This window comes from Giraffa tippelskirchi, chromosome 10 (genome assembly GCF_054371585.1).
Source record: "Giraffa tippelskirchi isolate mGirTip1 chromosome 10, T2T-mGirTip1v1.2.pri, whole genome shotgun sequence".
Taxonomy (NCBI): Eukaryota; Metazoa; Chordata; class Mammalia; order Artiodactyla; family Giraffidae; genus Giraffa; species Giraffa tippelskirchi.
Window position 1 is genome coordinate 122,343,740 of NC_137284.1, and position 15,800 is coordinate 122,359,539.

A 15,800-nucleotide genomic window follows, 5' to 3' on the forward strand; every position below is an offset into this window, starting at 1 on the left:
CCCTGACAACCATAAATTCATCCTCTAAGTCTCTGAGTCTGTTTCTTTTTTGTAAATAAGTTCATTTGTATTTCTTTTTAGTTTCTGCATATAAGGGATGTTATGTGATATTTCTCCTTCTCTGTCTGACTTACTTCACTCAGCATGACAATCTCTAGGTCCATCCATGTTGCTGCAAATGGCATTATTTTATTCTTATTAATGGCTGAGTAATATTCCATTGTCTGTATGTACCACATCTTCTTTATCCATCTCTCTGTTGATGGACATCTAGGTTGGTTCCATGTCTTGGCTATTGTAAGCGGCGCTACAATGAATACCGAGGTGCTTGTATCTTTTTGGACCATGTTTTTCTCTGGATATATGCCCAGGAGTAGAATTGCAGGATCATATGGTAACTCTATTTTTACCTGTTTTAGGGAACCTCCATACTGTTCTCCATAGTGGCTATACCAAGTTGGATTCCCACCAGCAGTGTAGGAGGGTTCCCTTGTCTCCATACCCTCTCCAGCATTTATTGTTTGTGGATTTAAAATGGTTAATTTTCACTATATACCCAATATCTTATAATAACCTGTATTGGAGGAGGATGTGAAGAAAGAATATATAATTTATATACATATGACTGAAACACTTTGCTGCATATCTGAAACGAACAGAACATTGTAGATCAACTATATTTCAATAAAAATAAAAAATAAAACGACAAAATGTAACATAGAAAAGAAATGGTTAATTTTGTTATGTCAATTTCAAACCAATAATATTTTTTAAGGTGATGGACTGTGTCTGTGGGAGCTGAGCCGTCACAAGCCCCGCTCGCTCACCTCCCCGGTACTCGGCGTTGTTCCGCCAGTCTGCCAGGTCGATCTCCGCTGTGCCAGCGATCACCAGCTCCAGCTCCCTGGCATCAAACACGGAGACCAGCCTTGAGTCCACCACCTGAAATCCAAATTAAGCTTTAGCCTGTAGACCCAATGTTATCGAGAGGTTACATTCATCATTACCACTTCTGTGGGCTAAGCTGGGAAGCTGACCACTGTTCACAACCTTTTTCCCCCTCCCAATGTGTTATCACGTTTGAGTTAAAAATCATGACATTTTGAAGCACAACGCCTTAATGAACTGGGAACTCAAAAAAGGTCCCCTGCTTTTCGTTACCTCTGATATTCCCTCTTGGAATGATGTTATGAACCAGACTGACTTGACTTTCTGTAGTTACATTTAAGTTTCCCAGTAACACTACATTTTAAAGGCAAAAAGTCCAATTTGCTTTGAAGTGATTCAGTAGCTATTAGCCCTATCACTTCACTTAAAAGGAATCCTCTCTTCCACATACAAACTAGGACTTATTTACTGGGAATGGACTTTATATATTAAAACAATTGTTTTTTCTTCCCTTCTCTCCCTCACTTCTTCCCTCCCTCCTTCAAAGATCTGGGAGGACCTGCTTGATCAGAGGGTTCTGAGCTCTGGATTTACATCTTGTTGCTGAATGTATGCGGTACCACTGAACACCTGCAGCAGACACCTCCTTTAATCACACCGGTGGACCAGCCAGTCACCCACTCTGATCTCCAGCAGAGCAGCAAAGAACACCTTCAAACACCCAAGCCCTTGTTTCTGAACTGGAAAAATTTAACTATGTCAAGTTTTGGTGAACAGGAAGCCTAGCAGCTGTCAGTGTCCTCTTTTTTAAAAAATTATTATTGATCTCTGATGCTTTTTAAAAAACTTTTTTTTATTGAATGACAGATTATTTAAATTCTATAGTGCTTTATAATTTTCAAAAGTTTCACATGTGATTTCATGCAGCTTATTTCATAAGTCACTGTCCTGATTTAGCACCTCTGCATGGATTATGTGCCACAAAGCGACACCACAGGCACATCTCCTTTGATTGTGTTCTGCTTTATTGCACTCTGCAGATACTGCATTTTCCACAAATTGGAGGTTTGCAGCAACCTGCAACCTGTCATGAGATGATGGGTAGATTTTTGGTAATAAAGTATTTTAAAAATAAGGTATGTACATTGGTTTTTTAGACATAATATTGTGGCACACTTAATAGACTACAGTATAGTATAAGCATAACTTTTATTGCACTGAGAATCTAAACAACTGATGTGACTCGCTTTATTGTGATAATGGCTTTATTGCTGAAGTCTGGAGCTAAACCTGCAATATCTCAGAGATCTGCCTGTAAGAAAATAAAAAATCTAGCCAGAGTGGATAATTCCCTTCAGTGCCTTCACTTCACTCATTTTTATCTCACTGAATAAAAGGGGGTGCAACACACACGTGTCTTGGCAGGACGGGCCACGTGTTTTCACATATGGCTCAGCAGGGCCACACTGATGCTGGTTTTGTGAGACCACAAGAGCTGGGTTTCCCAGAGAACTCTGACCCCTCTCCCAATACCCTCAGGGGGTCCTCCCTGCATGCTGGTGAGTAGAGCTGAGCCCTCTTCCTGCCTCGTTCTTCCTCTCCCTTCTCCTAACAAGCTGCCGGCCGGGGCCGGGTCTCACCTCGTAGAAGCCCCGCACCAGTGCCTCGGTCTGCTGCACCACGCCACGCTCCACCCGCCACCTCACCATCCTCTCGATGTACTCCTTCTTGTTCTTCTCCGTGACCTGCGTGTTGGCGCCTCCAGATTTTAACTCCCTCTCCGTTACCTTGTGGGGAAACAAAGATCATGATGATTGTTGACTTGCTTTACCTTGCAGTGAAACAGATCAGTTTTAAGAGGATGAACTATTTGTAAAAAGTTCTCTTTACATGAGTTCAGCATCATTACCTCCTTGGTTCTTTCTCCTTTCCTGGAAGTTACTAGAAAGGCTCTGGTTGTTCTAAGTAGATACATCAGTACCTTAGAAAAGCTGCATTTTTATTACATAAAGAGGAAGCATGTTTCTTAAACTTAAGAGGCATAACAGAAATAAAAGAAAAATGCCCCTGTTTACCCCTAAATGGACTAGAATGTCCTTAACTATACCCAAATTCCAATTACATCACATTCTTAACAATCAAATCTTCCCCACCAACAGCAGATCATTGGCAAAAAAGTAATGAAGGGTGGGAGAGTGGTTTTGCAGTAGGTATAACAGTGGCTGAAGGGTGACACCTCGACCTTGAGAAAGAAGAGAATGACGTTGCCACAGAGTATGGAGATGCGTGTTTGTTAGGACAAGCTAACAAGAAGAGTTATTGTGCTTTACTGTTTTGAAAGGCAAGAAGGCAGGTAACATATTAGACACTGTTATCAAAAAGTGTTGGTATTTGAAGGGGGAAGCATCAGTTATCTTAAATTTGCTTAAGGGGTTTGTCTCACTGCTCCATGTGATCAATATAAGAAAAATGAGGCATAACTATACCTGTTTTTGTTTAGTTGCTAAGTCATGTCCAACTCTTTTGCAACCCCGTGGGCTATAGCCCTCCAAGCTCCTCTGTCCATGGGATTCTCCAGGCAAGAATACTGGAGTGGGTTGCCATTTCCTTCTCCAGGGGATATTCCTGACCCAGGTATCGAACCTGTGTCTCCTGCATTGACAGGCAAATTCTTTACCACTGAGCTGCTAGGGAAGCCCATAGATGTACTTGGTTATTGATTAAAAATACAGGTATATATTTGGCACTCATGGGCAAAGTACACAAACAAAATAGTTTATAGAAGTCTGCTGATTACTTTCTTTGATCACTTGAGTGACTTTGGTAAATATGAAATATTGGTCAATTATAACATAATAGTTACCACCCAAGATCCATATTCTTTGGAGCCTCTGGTTTTTACCTGCCCAGTTAGAGACTATTTCCTGATTCTAAGTATGTGATGTAACTAAATTCTGGCCAATAACGTACAAGTGGGGTGTTGTATGGCACTTTCATGAGGCCTCTTTAAAGAGCAGAGCTGTTTCTCCTTTGTCCTGCTACTTTAGACATGGATGTGCTGGTTGGGGCGCCATATGCATCAGGGTCGTGGGTGCAGGGGGCCATCGTAGGGATTGCAGCCTTGGGTTGCCTGCCTCCATATTTTTATGTAAGAGAAAAATAAACTGTTAATTTAAGCAGGGTCATTGGGTTTCTTCATTAGCAGTTGAACTTAATCTTAACTAACACACTGAGGAAAAGCCTGTGGTGTCTTTCAGCTACATCTGTCTGTCTGCTCTTCACTCTGTAACTTGCTAACAGAAGGGCTGTGACTCAGTTTTCTAAAACCAAAATCATCGCTCTTGGTGACCTCATTTGAAAAGAAACAGGATCAGTTTAAGCTTAAACAGAAATACATTATTCTAGATCTATAACACATCCTTATTTTTATCACTGGGAATGTTTTTAACTTTCTCTGAATTGTTCAGTTCCTACCTATACACACATGAAAGATTGCTCTTTTTATTTTCAATGTTATTTTTTCCTCTAATTTTAATGTATTTAGTCATTTGTAGTTTACTTGATTTCTTTTGAGTAGATAACATGTGTCCATGGAAAAAAAAATTCAAGTGCTATAAAAAGCCATACAGTGAAAAACAAATTTCTCTCCCCAGACAGTAGCATATTATACACACTGTTCATTATCATGGTCACATACACACCAAAGCTTTTCTTTTTCAGTTAAAGATACATATTGGTCATTGTTTTATACTGGTTTGTTGTTGTTATTCAGTCGCTAAGTTGTGTCTGACTTTTTGCAACTCCACGGACTGCAGCACACCAAGCTCCTCTGTCCTCCACCACCTTCCAGAGTTTGCTCAGATTCATGTCCATTGAGTCAGTGATGCTATCTAACCATCTTATCCTCTGCTGCCGCCTTCTCTTTTCCCAGCATCAGAGTTTTGTCCAATGCGTTGGCTCTTCACATCAGGTGGCCAAAGTATTGGAGCTTCAGCTTCAGCATCCGTCTTTCCAATGAATATATCAGGGTTGATTTCCTTCAGGATTATATCAGTTTAGACCTGTCTTATTCTTTCTTTGTTATTGTTATACTACCTGTCTTATTGTTTATGATTTACATGTAAATGAATGGGCTGGGGTATCAGACCACATATCTTACTAGTCTACTATTTCATTGTGTGAATGAATTATAATTTAATTCATCAGTGTTCTACTGCTGAACATTTAGATTGGTTCAGATATTTTTGTGGTGATCAACAATGCTGCAGTGAAGATTGCTATCCATTAGTCATTTCAATTAGATGTGAACGTATCTGTAGGTCAAATTTCTAAACAGAGATGCTGAGTCAAAGGCAGGTGCATTTAGAATGAGGATAGGTATCACAGGGTGCCTTTCATAGACAGTGAAACAAACTTCTGCTTCCTTCCACCTACACTCTTGTACAGAGTGCCTGTTTCTCTCCACCATCTCCAAAATAGAATACTGCTAAGCTTTCTGATTCTTGATGTTCTCATGAGGGAAAATGGTATTTCATTCTATATTAATTTATATTTTTTAAAAATTGTGAATGATGTTGAATATTTCCTTTCCCGGGAACTATTCATTTATATTCTTTGCTAATTTTCTATTGTGTTGTTAATCAATCCTTATTGATCTGCAGGATCTCTTCTTATATTGAAAGACACAGACTTTTGTCTGTGCTATATGTTACAATGTAGCAAATATTATGCCATTTTTACTTTATGGTGTAGTTTTGACACGAGGTATTAAAAAAGTAATTTTAGTTGACTATGTCTATCTTTTCTTTCATGACTTTGTCACATCTACAACAGCATTTCTTACTGCAAGTTAAGAAAAATTCTTTCATTTTCATCTTTTTATTGTTCTTTTAAGCAGTCAACTTTTTCACCCATGTGGACTTTATTTAAGCATAATGAATTAGGTTTGGGATCTAACTTCAGTTTTTTAAGATGGGTACCCATTTGTCTTAATCTATTTTGCTAAATAATTGTGTTGTTTTTGTTTGTATGTTTTACAAATTAACCCTACTGTAGGGCAAATGTAAAGGATGGGCTAAAAGTAGTCATGCAGAAAAAAATAGTGTATCTTACATGTTCATCTAGTACATGGGGGAGGACAGTTAAGTGAATCATATCTTCTCGAATATATTTAAATACACTCTCTAAAGATGTAAGAAAAAATAATTTTTTCTCAAATGTGGAAAAGAGTATTCTTCAGAGGTATTTTTATGCAAAGACAATGCATCAGAACACTAACATTTTCTAGGACCTGAACAAGATTCTTGATTGAGATGTGGGTGTTGGGTGGTCTGCAAGGTCCAGTGGTAACTATCACCCATAGATTCAGCACACTGCCCACAGTCATGAAGGTACTTATAAAGTATCCCAGCTTAATTCTTATAACATTCCATTACAAAAATTACACATGTCATAGGCTTTTGAATCTCTTGTAAATGATGTTCAAAAAACCTTTATTGTTAAATCTGCTCAGGCTATCAGGCTGGTCTGATAAAACTGTAAGCCATATGATTCAGTGTTATATAAACACTGGAAGAAAAAAAAATGGGAAGCTTCTCTTATTAAATACTATTGTGATACACACATTTTGGAGGAGTAAATATCTGGATGCTAGTGATAAAAAGTATTGTTGTAGTTGCACAGATAAGAGAAATATCTTACAGATATATTGCACACTTAACAAAAATGCTTTCTGATCCACTGTCACATTTGATTTTCAAAAAACCCTATAAACTAGATCCATGTCAAAACAAGAAAAAGAAGACATGAGTAACTTTAATAAAGGCAGTGGTCCACAAAGAATTATACTTTGAATGAATGACAGTCCTTGTTTTTAAACACAAAATCCCACTACTATATGATCCAACAATCCCACTTCTGAGTATATATCCCAAAGAATTTAAAGCAGGGACTTGAACAGAGATTTGCACACCTATGTTCATACCAGCATTATCTACAACACTCAAAAGGTGGAGGCAACCTAGGTGTCCATCAACTGATGAATGGCTAAACAAAATATCGTATGTACATGCTATGGAATATTATCCAGCCCTAGAAAAGAAGGCAATCCTGTCACATGCTAAAACATGGATGAACCTTGAAGATACTATGCCAAGTGAAGTAAGCTGATCACAAAAAGACAAACACTGCATGATTCCACTGAATCTGAGATACTTAGAGTAGACAAGTTCTTGGAAAGAAAAAGTGAGATGGTTCCAGGGACTGGGGAGAGGGGAAAATAGGGAGCTATTATTTAATGGATGTGGTTTCAGTTTTGCAAGATGAAGACATTCTGGAGATGGGTTGTATAACACATGTATCTACTTAACAACACTGAATGAACTGTAAACCTGGTTAGGATGGTAAATTTCATATCATGCAATTTTTCCACAATAAGACTCAAAATGTCTTTTCCAAGCCCCGCATCTCACAAACCTGGCCAAAAACCTCTTCATTAACTGTGAACGTGAGGTCAAGGATGTCTGTGATATTGTTGTCCTTCATCCACTGCAAGCTCTGGTGGAATTCCTCATCTAGATATTCCAGGTCACTCAAATCACAGGGCCTGGGTGCATTCAAAGGGAGAAAGGCAAACAGATTGTTTTAGTAAACACCTGCTCAGACTTCATGCCAAAATATGGTTATACCACTCTTGGGTAAAGCAACACAGGTGTATTTTAGTGATTTGATACTTTTGAATACATTGATGAACCTTTAGTTCATTTAGTAATTGGAAAAGGAAGAATTAAAATGTTTAAAATAACAAACACAAAACAATTATTGACTCAGGGACTCTCCATGGCCATTGGAGTAGCGTATCATTTAAAAATTACCAAGTTATATATCAATTTTTTTCTTTTATCTTATTCTACCTTTATTGAGATATAATTGACATACAGCACTGTATAAGTTTAGAGTGTACAGCATAATGATTTACATACAAGGACAGATGAATTCTACTTAGTAGTTTCATACAATGCTTGTAATGCTACTATAATTATTTATATAAACTGATTTATATCTGGTATATGATGTTCTCTTATGCTTGTATAAAATATCCAAATGTCTTTTTATTGGACTAAAAGGTTTATGTGATAGCTAGGCACTCAGAAAAGTAAACCACCACAAACCTAAGAGGAATGAGTAGGGAAAACAGAGACAAAAGGGCCAGAGGAGTGAGGGAGGTCAGTGCTTCTGGTCCTGCAGGCAGGGCTTGGGGGACACTTACAGTCTCAGGAGCGCCTTATAGAAGGGTCTTGTGAAGAAAGCATCCAGAAGGTACTGATGGATCAGAGCCAGGCCTAGGATTCTACCACTGAACCTGAACCTAGAACATAGATAAGGCAGAGCCATGAATTGTTAGTTGATGTGTTTCTATGCAGTGTTCATCTTAAGCCACTTTAAAAACTTGCCAAGTGATGACACAAGAGAGGCATCCATTCTTTTTATTCTTTACCATGAACAATGGCTATGAACTTGGTATGTACTAAAGGAACATACCTCCTCAAGTAACCGAATAGAGTCATTTTACTGGAATCCTCTTCTCAGACCTGACTGTATAAGGACCCAAGAGAAGAAAAGAGCTGATGAAGGGGAATTCTGGGTCCCTAGACAAACAGACAGCATTGAACCTGAGGATCTGAACCCAAGGATATGGAAAGTTTTTTGGACCATGCATTCTTACCCATTCAAGCATTCCATAGACACCACCCGAAGGTCTAATGTGTGCCTGACCCTATGCTGGAAGGTAGGGGAACTTGAATATGACTCACACATCGTGATCATGCTCATGGTCAGAGAGGTGAGGTATGTGGAATCCCAGTGTGGTAAGCAATCATGGCCACATGACCTACATGGAGCCTACATGGCCACACATGAAGAACAAGGTCTCTGCTGGGAGGGACTGGTTGTATAGACCTGGCCACCTCCAGATGTAAGGGTCTTCACTGATTTAAATCTTTGTTGGAGCAAACAGTTTTCTGGCATTTTTTGCTGGCAATCTGCCTAGCTGCATGCTGCAGCTCCTAAGAGCTTGGTCCCATTGTTGCCCTGTTCCTAAATCAGCTTCCCTCTGTCTGGTCAAGCCCACTGGCTCCCTCACCCTGGGCTCTGCCCATCTCTGGTACCTATGTCCAGAGACCTAAGGGGGTCTTTCCTGTCTTTTCCTATCTAACTAGATTTTCACCTAAACATAGTCTTAGCTGTGACTTTTTTCAGACCCCTTGTTTGAATTTCCAACTAACCCATCTCCACAATCTTTCATGAGTCTCTTATTAGACTAAAAAGACTTTGTATTCTGTAACTGCTATGAGAATGGTTTAAATGAATAGATTATCAGATCCTGTAATAAGTGCAATCATAAATAACACTTCAAATTGCCATCTTTAAAGTAGACTATTCTTCTTGCATGAAAGTGAAGTTCTCAGTCATGTCTAACTCTTTGCAACCTTATGAACTGTAGCCCACCAGGCTCCTCCATCCTTTTTGCATGAAATAACAAGCAAATATTATTGACTCTGGAGAGACGAGAGGTGAGCAGAACCTCAGTACAGGTGCTATGGGGGCACCGTGGGTGGGGAGGCCCATGGACCAGTGAACAGCTTATAGCCCTTGAGGCCAGGTTGTGCCATCAGTATTACATCCCCTGGTGGTCTTTCCTGATATCCCAGTAACTGATGGGTCCCCAACCTGGCGGCTATAGTCCTGCGTCTAAAAGCACTGTTCACTCCTACCCTAGGCAGGCTTACCCACTCTAATGGACTCTGAAGCATCACAACTGATGTTCTGAACATGATGTGGGGCTGTGGCCATGTGTGGGAGATGGTAACACTGCCCAATGTGGGAAGAGAGCAAATGTCAACACAGAGGTGCCTGCCAAGAACCTGCCTCCCTTAGTGGTGGCTCTGGAAGGCCTAATAAAGAGAAATGGTAATCTCAGCGGGCAGTAAGTGTCCACAGAAATGGAGAAGATAAAAATATTACATGAAAATAATTTCAACTCAATGTTAAAAAATGGAATATCTCAAACTAAATTCTCCAGCAAAGTATACATTATTCTAATCTATTCAAGAAAAAGTAAGAACTTAAATAGACAAATAACCATAGTATAAACTAGAAAACTTTGAGGAAAAAGGACTATATCCTTATAGTTGGGGTATTTTCACCCCAAATATTTAAACAGCTCCAGAAACCAGAAAATGGTAGAAAACTTAATTCATCATTATGGGTTACCATAATCACAAAATACAATCTGGAAAAGAGCAAAGGAAAGAAAACTAAAGACACTGAACTCATACACTAAAAAGTCATAAGTAGAACACAAGAGAAAACACCAGTCCATTTCCTGAATAATGCCAAATGATTTAGGATGCTTGATTCTAGGAAACCAAGGACAGTTTATTATTATGCATTCCATCATTGAAATTAATTTTAACATCAAAAGACAAAAATCATATGGCTTTTTCTTTCTGGTTTTTTTTTTTTTTTTGGTTAGAAGCTGAAAATTTCTTGAAAAGATCCACCATTAATTTCCTTGAAGAAAAACAAAAATTTCATAGTAACCAAGAGTAGGAGAATGTTTCCTTACATTATAAAGGATATTGATCTCAGTATCATATTTGACAATAAAGATATAGAAGGATGTTGGTTATCACCATCCTTCACAATATCCTATCAGTTCTAGTCACTGTAGTTCACTACAAGTGAAAAATGGGAAACAGATTACAAATAACTTTTATGGAATGCCTATCACACCAACACAGATCATGTTATCTCACTGATTCTTGCAACAATTCTATTGATGACAGTGGCTATCTTCATTCCACCAGAAATCACAGGTCAGTAATTAGCAGTGGGGAAGTGGTACAGCGAGGACACTGGCCCATGTCTGCCTGATGCCAGACCAAGTCTCTTCCTTTGTGCCCATTTTGAGAAGCCACAGAGCAGCAAAATTAATCCTCTGGTCCAGGGGCTGAGCTGCCCACTGTATGACCTTGTGCCAGCAGTTAACCACCTATTCTTCATTTCCTTTTCTGGAAAACAGCACTCTTCAAGTGATAGCTATTATTATTTTATGTTGGCTTCCAACACCTCCTTGTGATCATTAGAAGGGGGAATTTGTTATAAAGTTCTGGTGGTGTCTCAAGAAATCCAGCGTCAGGAATGCAGTTGAGCTCAGATACTGGGGTGACTCCATCCTCATCTGAAGTCTCCCTTTTGTTCCTCTTTGTGAACATCTGCTTCTTTCTTCTCTCCCACTGCCAACAGTGCTAATGTTTTTCAGCTTGGAGTTCAAGCCTCTAGAGTGACCAACTTGACTTTCACTGACCTAGGTTCAGATTTCCAGCATGATTCCCTGATTGTCCAACTCAGGTTGGATGCCCACCTGGGACCAAACCTGAAAGTAGGGTCTGGTGAGGAGAGCTCAGAGCTGGGTGTCTTGTTCAGCACTTTACAGCCAGGATCACCATGGCTTGCCTCTCCACCAGGGACTGGGATCAGATGGAGGGAGGCAGATGGGGCTGTTTTTAGCAAAGGGGCTGCAACACAGACCACCCATTGAGAGTTGTTTATCTGCTTTGAATGGGGTTGGGCATAGATGGAATTTCTAAAGGCGAAATTATATTGGTTTCACAGGCTGATGGGGGCAACTAGTAGGTCCTCGATATTTTTTCATAGCTGTGCAAGCAATCTATGATAATGTGGTTTGGCTTTATATAAACACAGACAGGATGGCTTGCAGCCAGTCAAGTACATACAGTAAAATATATTCCAGAGCAATGAACTATGATCTGGGATGTGTTTGTATAAGCACACTGCAGGGACTGCACAATTCAAATCCAAACAACAGCTTAGAAGGCAGAGATTGGAATGGCAAACCATTCCAGGTTGATGAATTGCCATGACAACCTCACGAACAAGAAAACATCTCCCAGGGCTTGTACATCTCCTTTGTCTCACCCAGTGTGGACAACTACTTGCTGGGAAATTGACTGTGTTTGGTGTCAACACAGGTTGGTAATGTGTAGGAATTAGGAGATGGAAGGAAAGTCCTTTTTTTTAGACTTTAGATTGATCATTGGAGAAACTATCCAGATAATTTAAGCAAAAAATACCCCCAAAGTTTCTGTTTGATCTAAGTTACTAGGCACAAATAAAGAGTTCTAAGGATCAATGAAAATGAGTCCCTACAGAAGGAGCAGCCTCTTCCTCCACAGTACATGGCAGGCATGTGTTACTTTATTTATCCAGGCCCCAGGGTCTCCAGTTCAAGAGCCACCTTCCACCATCCATGTGGACCTGCAGGGCCTTAGGCACCCCTTTCTCTCAGGGGACCCACGAGGGGGTCTTCTCTGAGGCTGCTGGCCAGTCCTGCTGTGGTGTGGTCCTGGTGTGGTACTGCTCCTCCTTTGTCATGGGCTGCCATTCCTGAAGGCACACTGAGGTCGGCACACCCCTAGGGATGGTTACTGAGCTGCAGGCTCTGGCACGGCTGCCACCGGCCCCCAGGCTGCTGCCCAAGACGTGCTCTTCCAAGTGGCCTGGGCTCATTTCTGTAGGGCTGGTAGGGAAACAGCTCCTCTGTGTTGACCTGCTCAGGTCAGATGGGCCTCATAGCAGAGTTTCTGGGCCCCTGAGGGTTTCATGGGGCCACTCCCTGTCCTTTCATCCTGAGGCTGAAAAAGTCATGGAGGGCTAAGGGGCAGCTACCTCCATGCATTCACATCTGAACCTCAGTGCTGTCAGCCACCTGTTGGGTGGCTCTTCTGCTTCTCTTGGGTCGCATCACTTCTGAAAACCCCAAATGCTCTGCTTGCAACGTGCCTCCTGTTGGCCCCCCTCCTTCCTAAGCATGTGGGATGTGCCCACAGGGTCTGATTCCAGTGATGGGCACTATACTGCTTCTCTTCACTGGACAGGCCTCAGCTATCAGGTAAATCAGCAGATACAGGCACATATGACGTGGAGGACATGAGGAGACTGTCCTCCAACTGCATATCCCAGGCGTGTCTAAATCCACATGCTAGCTACACCAGGCTGGGTCTCACTGGGACTGTCCCCCAGTACGAGATGGTGGGGCTCAGCCTTTCCTCCATCCTAACTACCTGAAGAATACGACATCCTGGAGGGTCAGAAACGAGGCCTCTCTCCATCAGTAATCCTCAAGGCGGGGGATGGAGGAAGAGAGTGTTTTCCTCTAGCTCCCTCTTGGTGTAACATGAAAACTCCCTAGGACATTCTGATTTGCCATCACCTTAAGGTGTGTTACTGACTTTAAAAAACACACGAGCCATTTTTTTCTATTTATTTACTGATCAGAGATGATTTCACAGAAACCCATCTGGACCTAAGACATCACAATTAGATGACTGTATAGCAAAATACCATGAACCCCATATTTAATAGGAAAAAACTCCTCTACTGACAGTCAGTCAAACACGGGTCTTGTGAGAAAGCCTGATCTGTCTTCCTTCAAGGCAGGAACATGGGCAGCTCACAGCTTGATTTCTGAACCCAACCCCACCCACCCTGTGGTTTCAAGAAACATCCACTGGACTAAGTTCTTTTCCAATCCTTGGTTTTCAATACACTGCAAGTTTTCATTTTTTGGTATCACCAGTCCTTACCCTCTTGTCAAAGAAAAATAATAGAATTGGGTATTTTTTAGTACAAAGAAAAATATAAGCAACATAGACAATATCAATAAAAATGCATCAACTCCATCTCCTGAAGCAACATCCCTGACCCTGGTGCGTTCTTCCCCTGGAGTATCAGTGGTGACCACACACATGCTTATGAAAATGGAGTCTCCTTCCCACTCTCGTTCCTCTAAAGCTTCCTCATTTCACACCACAGCCCAGCCTAGAGATCCTCACATATCTGCAAACACAGGTTTTCATCATCCAATTTAAATGAACTCCAAAGTATTTCATTTTTATGAATGTCCTATGCTTGGTTTAGCCCTTCCCACTCTGATGGACACCTAAGTGTTTTTCATCTTTACCCATCTGCTCACAGGTATTGGAGTGGGGACAGCATACAGCCAGTCAACTCTGGGACCACGGGAGAAACTTTGAAATGGGCACATGTCACTCTTTAAGCATTCTCATCAACACCTCACCAGACGTTTGGGAGATGAACTTGAGTTACCTCTGATGAAAGCAACTGCAGCCACTCAGCTTTCCTAACAACGCTGAGGGAGATCATGGCAGGAGATCTGAAAGCAACCAGTGTTACTGGCAAGGGTTTATCTCACTTCCATCTGAGTTTTGTACACTGTAGTGAGCGTTCAAAGGAAATGGAGTTTCACACATTCTAGCACATCTTCTCATATGGCTTAAAAGGCCCAGCAGAGACATGACTCTCCCCTTGAGTGAATTACTGTTGATTCATTACTCTTCAGGAAAAGGCAATGGCACCCCACTCCAGTACTCTTGCCTGGAGAATCCCATGGACAGAAGAGCCTGGTAGGCTGCAGTCCATGGGGTCACGAAGAGTCAGACACGACTGAGCGACTTCCCTTTCACTTTTAACTTTCATGCATTGGAGAAGGAAATGGCAACCCACTCCAGTGTTCTTGCCTGGAGAATCCCAGGGACAGTGGAGCCTGGTGGGCTTCCGTCTATGGGGTTGCACAGAGTTGGACACAACTGAAGTGACGCAGCAGCAGCATTACTCTTTGGGTAGTTTGCCAATAATCCAAGAAAGGCAGTGTGGTGGTGAGGACAAAGTTGAAAGTTCTGATGTCAGGCTGTCCTTGTTTAACACTTCTGACCTGTGTGACTTTGGGGAAGCTGCTTACCACCTCTGAGCCTCAGTTTACTCATCTGCATAATGGGATCATAATAGCATCTACTGTAGAGGGCAACTGCTGAAAGACTTCCCACTAGTAGAGTCAGCCCACCTGGGTACTCATTCAGAGACTGGCATGTCTGATCCCTTTCCCAGGCTCAGGACCCTAGACTACACATCCAGGCTTGACTGGAGGAGGAGAATATGGATTGGACCAGAGGACTAGCCTGCACATTTCTGTTGTTGCAGAACTACAAACTTTCGCTTTGTACTCTTCAGTACAAACCTACTGAAAAATTTTGAAGCCCCATTTGAAGTCTGGCTCAATGAAGTTAATTGTTCACATTTCTAATATCTAGAGTAGGTCTCTATTCAGAAAGATGGACAGAAAGATCAAACTGCAGAGATTTGAAGCCACTGAGTCAATGGATGGATGTGATGAATGTTTTACCCCTAGAAGCTGAACTAGCAGCTCTCTCCCTCCCTTCTTCTCTCCTTCTTCCGTCTCTCTAACAAAACTTTATATGGAAACATGTTTTAGCAGGAGGTAGGATGTAATGGTTTCACGGTGTACTTTTCAACTGATTGTTTAAACAAAAGCAGTTTGCATAATGGCGAAGAATTCAGGATGTTTGGGAGAGGAATTTCTTGTTCACAGATCAGATTTATGGAAGGGGAAGTAGGATGGTTTGCCAAGTGAAGAAAATAAAAGGCCTAATTACACAACAGTATAAATCAACCATACTTCAATAAAATTTTATAGAAATACCAAATTACTCTGGAAGGACATTTTACTCTGGAAGGATAATGTAGCAAAACCCTTTTAAAAGGCTTCTCATTAATCCTCTTATATGAAAGCGATATAAAAATGGAATAACACCCTTAGAGCAGCGCCCAGGCAACGATTCGAGTCTGAAAGGTTCTGCTGTGGTCTTTCTGGTTTGAACCTCTGGCACTAATCTTGGCCCTATAACAATTATCCCACAGTGTCTCTAGGTTCTGGTGACCCTTTTAGGGTTTTCTTGACCTGTAAGCTATCAATCTCTCTCTGCATGACTCAGCATCAGAGATACTTCCTGTAC

At 41.1% G+C, this 15,800-nt stretch overlaps 1 protein-coding gene across 3 annotated transcripts in view; it reads right to left on the reverse strand.

Annotated features, from left to right (window-relative positions):
- The window catches only part of HECW1 (HECT, C2 and WW domain containing E3 ubiquitin protein ligase 1), a 471,951-nt gene that overhangs the window by 10,813 nt on the left and 445,338 nt on the right, over positions 1-15,800 (reverse strand). For all 3 annotated transcript variants that reach the window (XM_081535334.1, XM_081535335.1, XM_081535336.1), the window contains 4 exons: positions 8,156-8,254; positions 7,363-7,492; positions 2,529-2,675; positions 828-942 (listed from right to left, as the gene is read on the reverse strand). In XM_081535334.1, the coding sequence (XP_081391460.1) occupies positions 828-942; positions 2,529-2,675; positions 7,363-7,492; positions 8,156-8,254 (491 nt within the window). The remainder of the gene's footprint in view (positions 1-827; positions 943-2,528; positions 2,676-7,362; positions 7,493-8,155; positions 8,255-15,800) is intronic.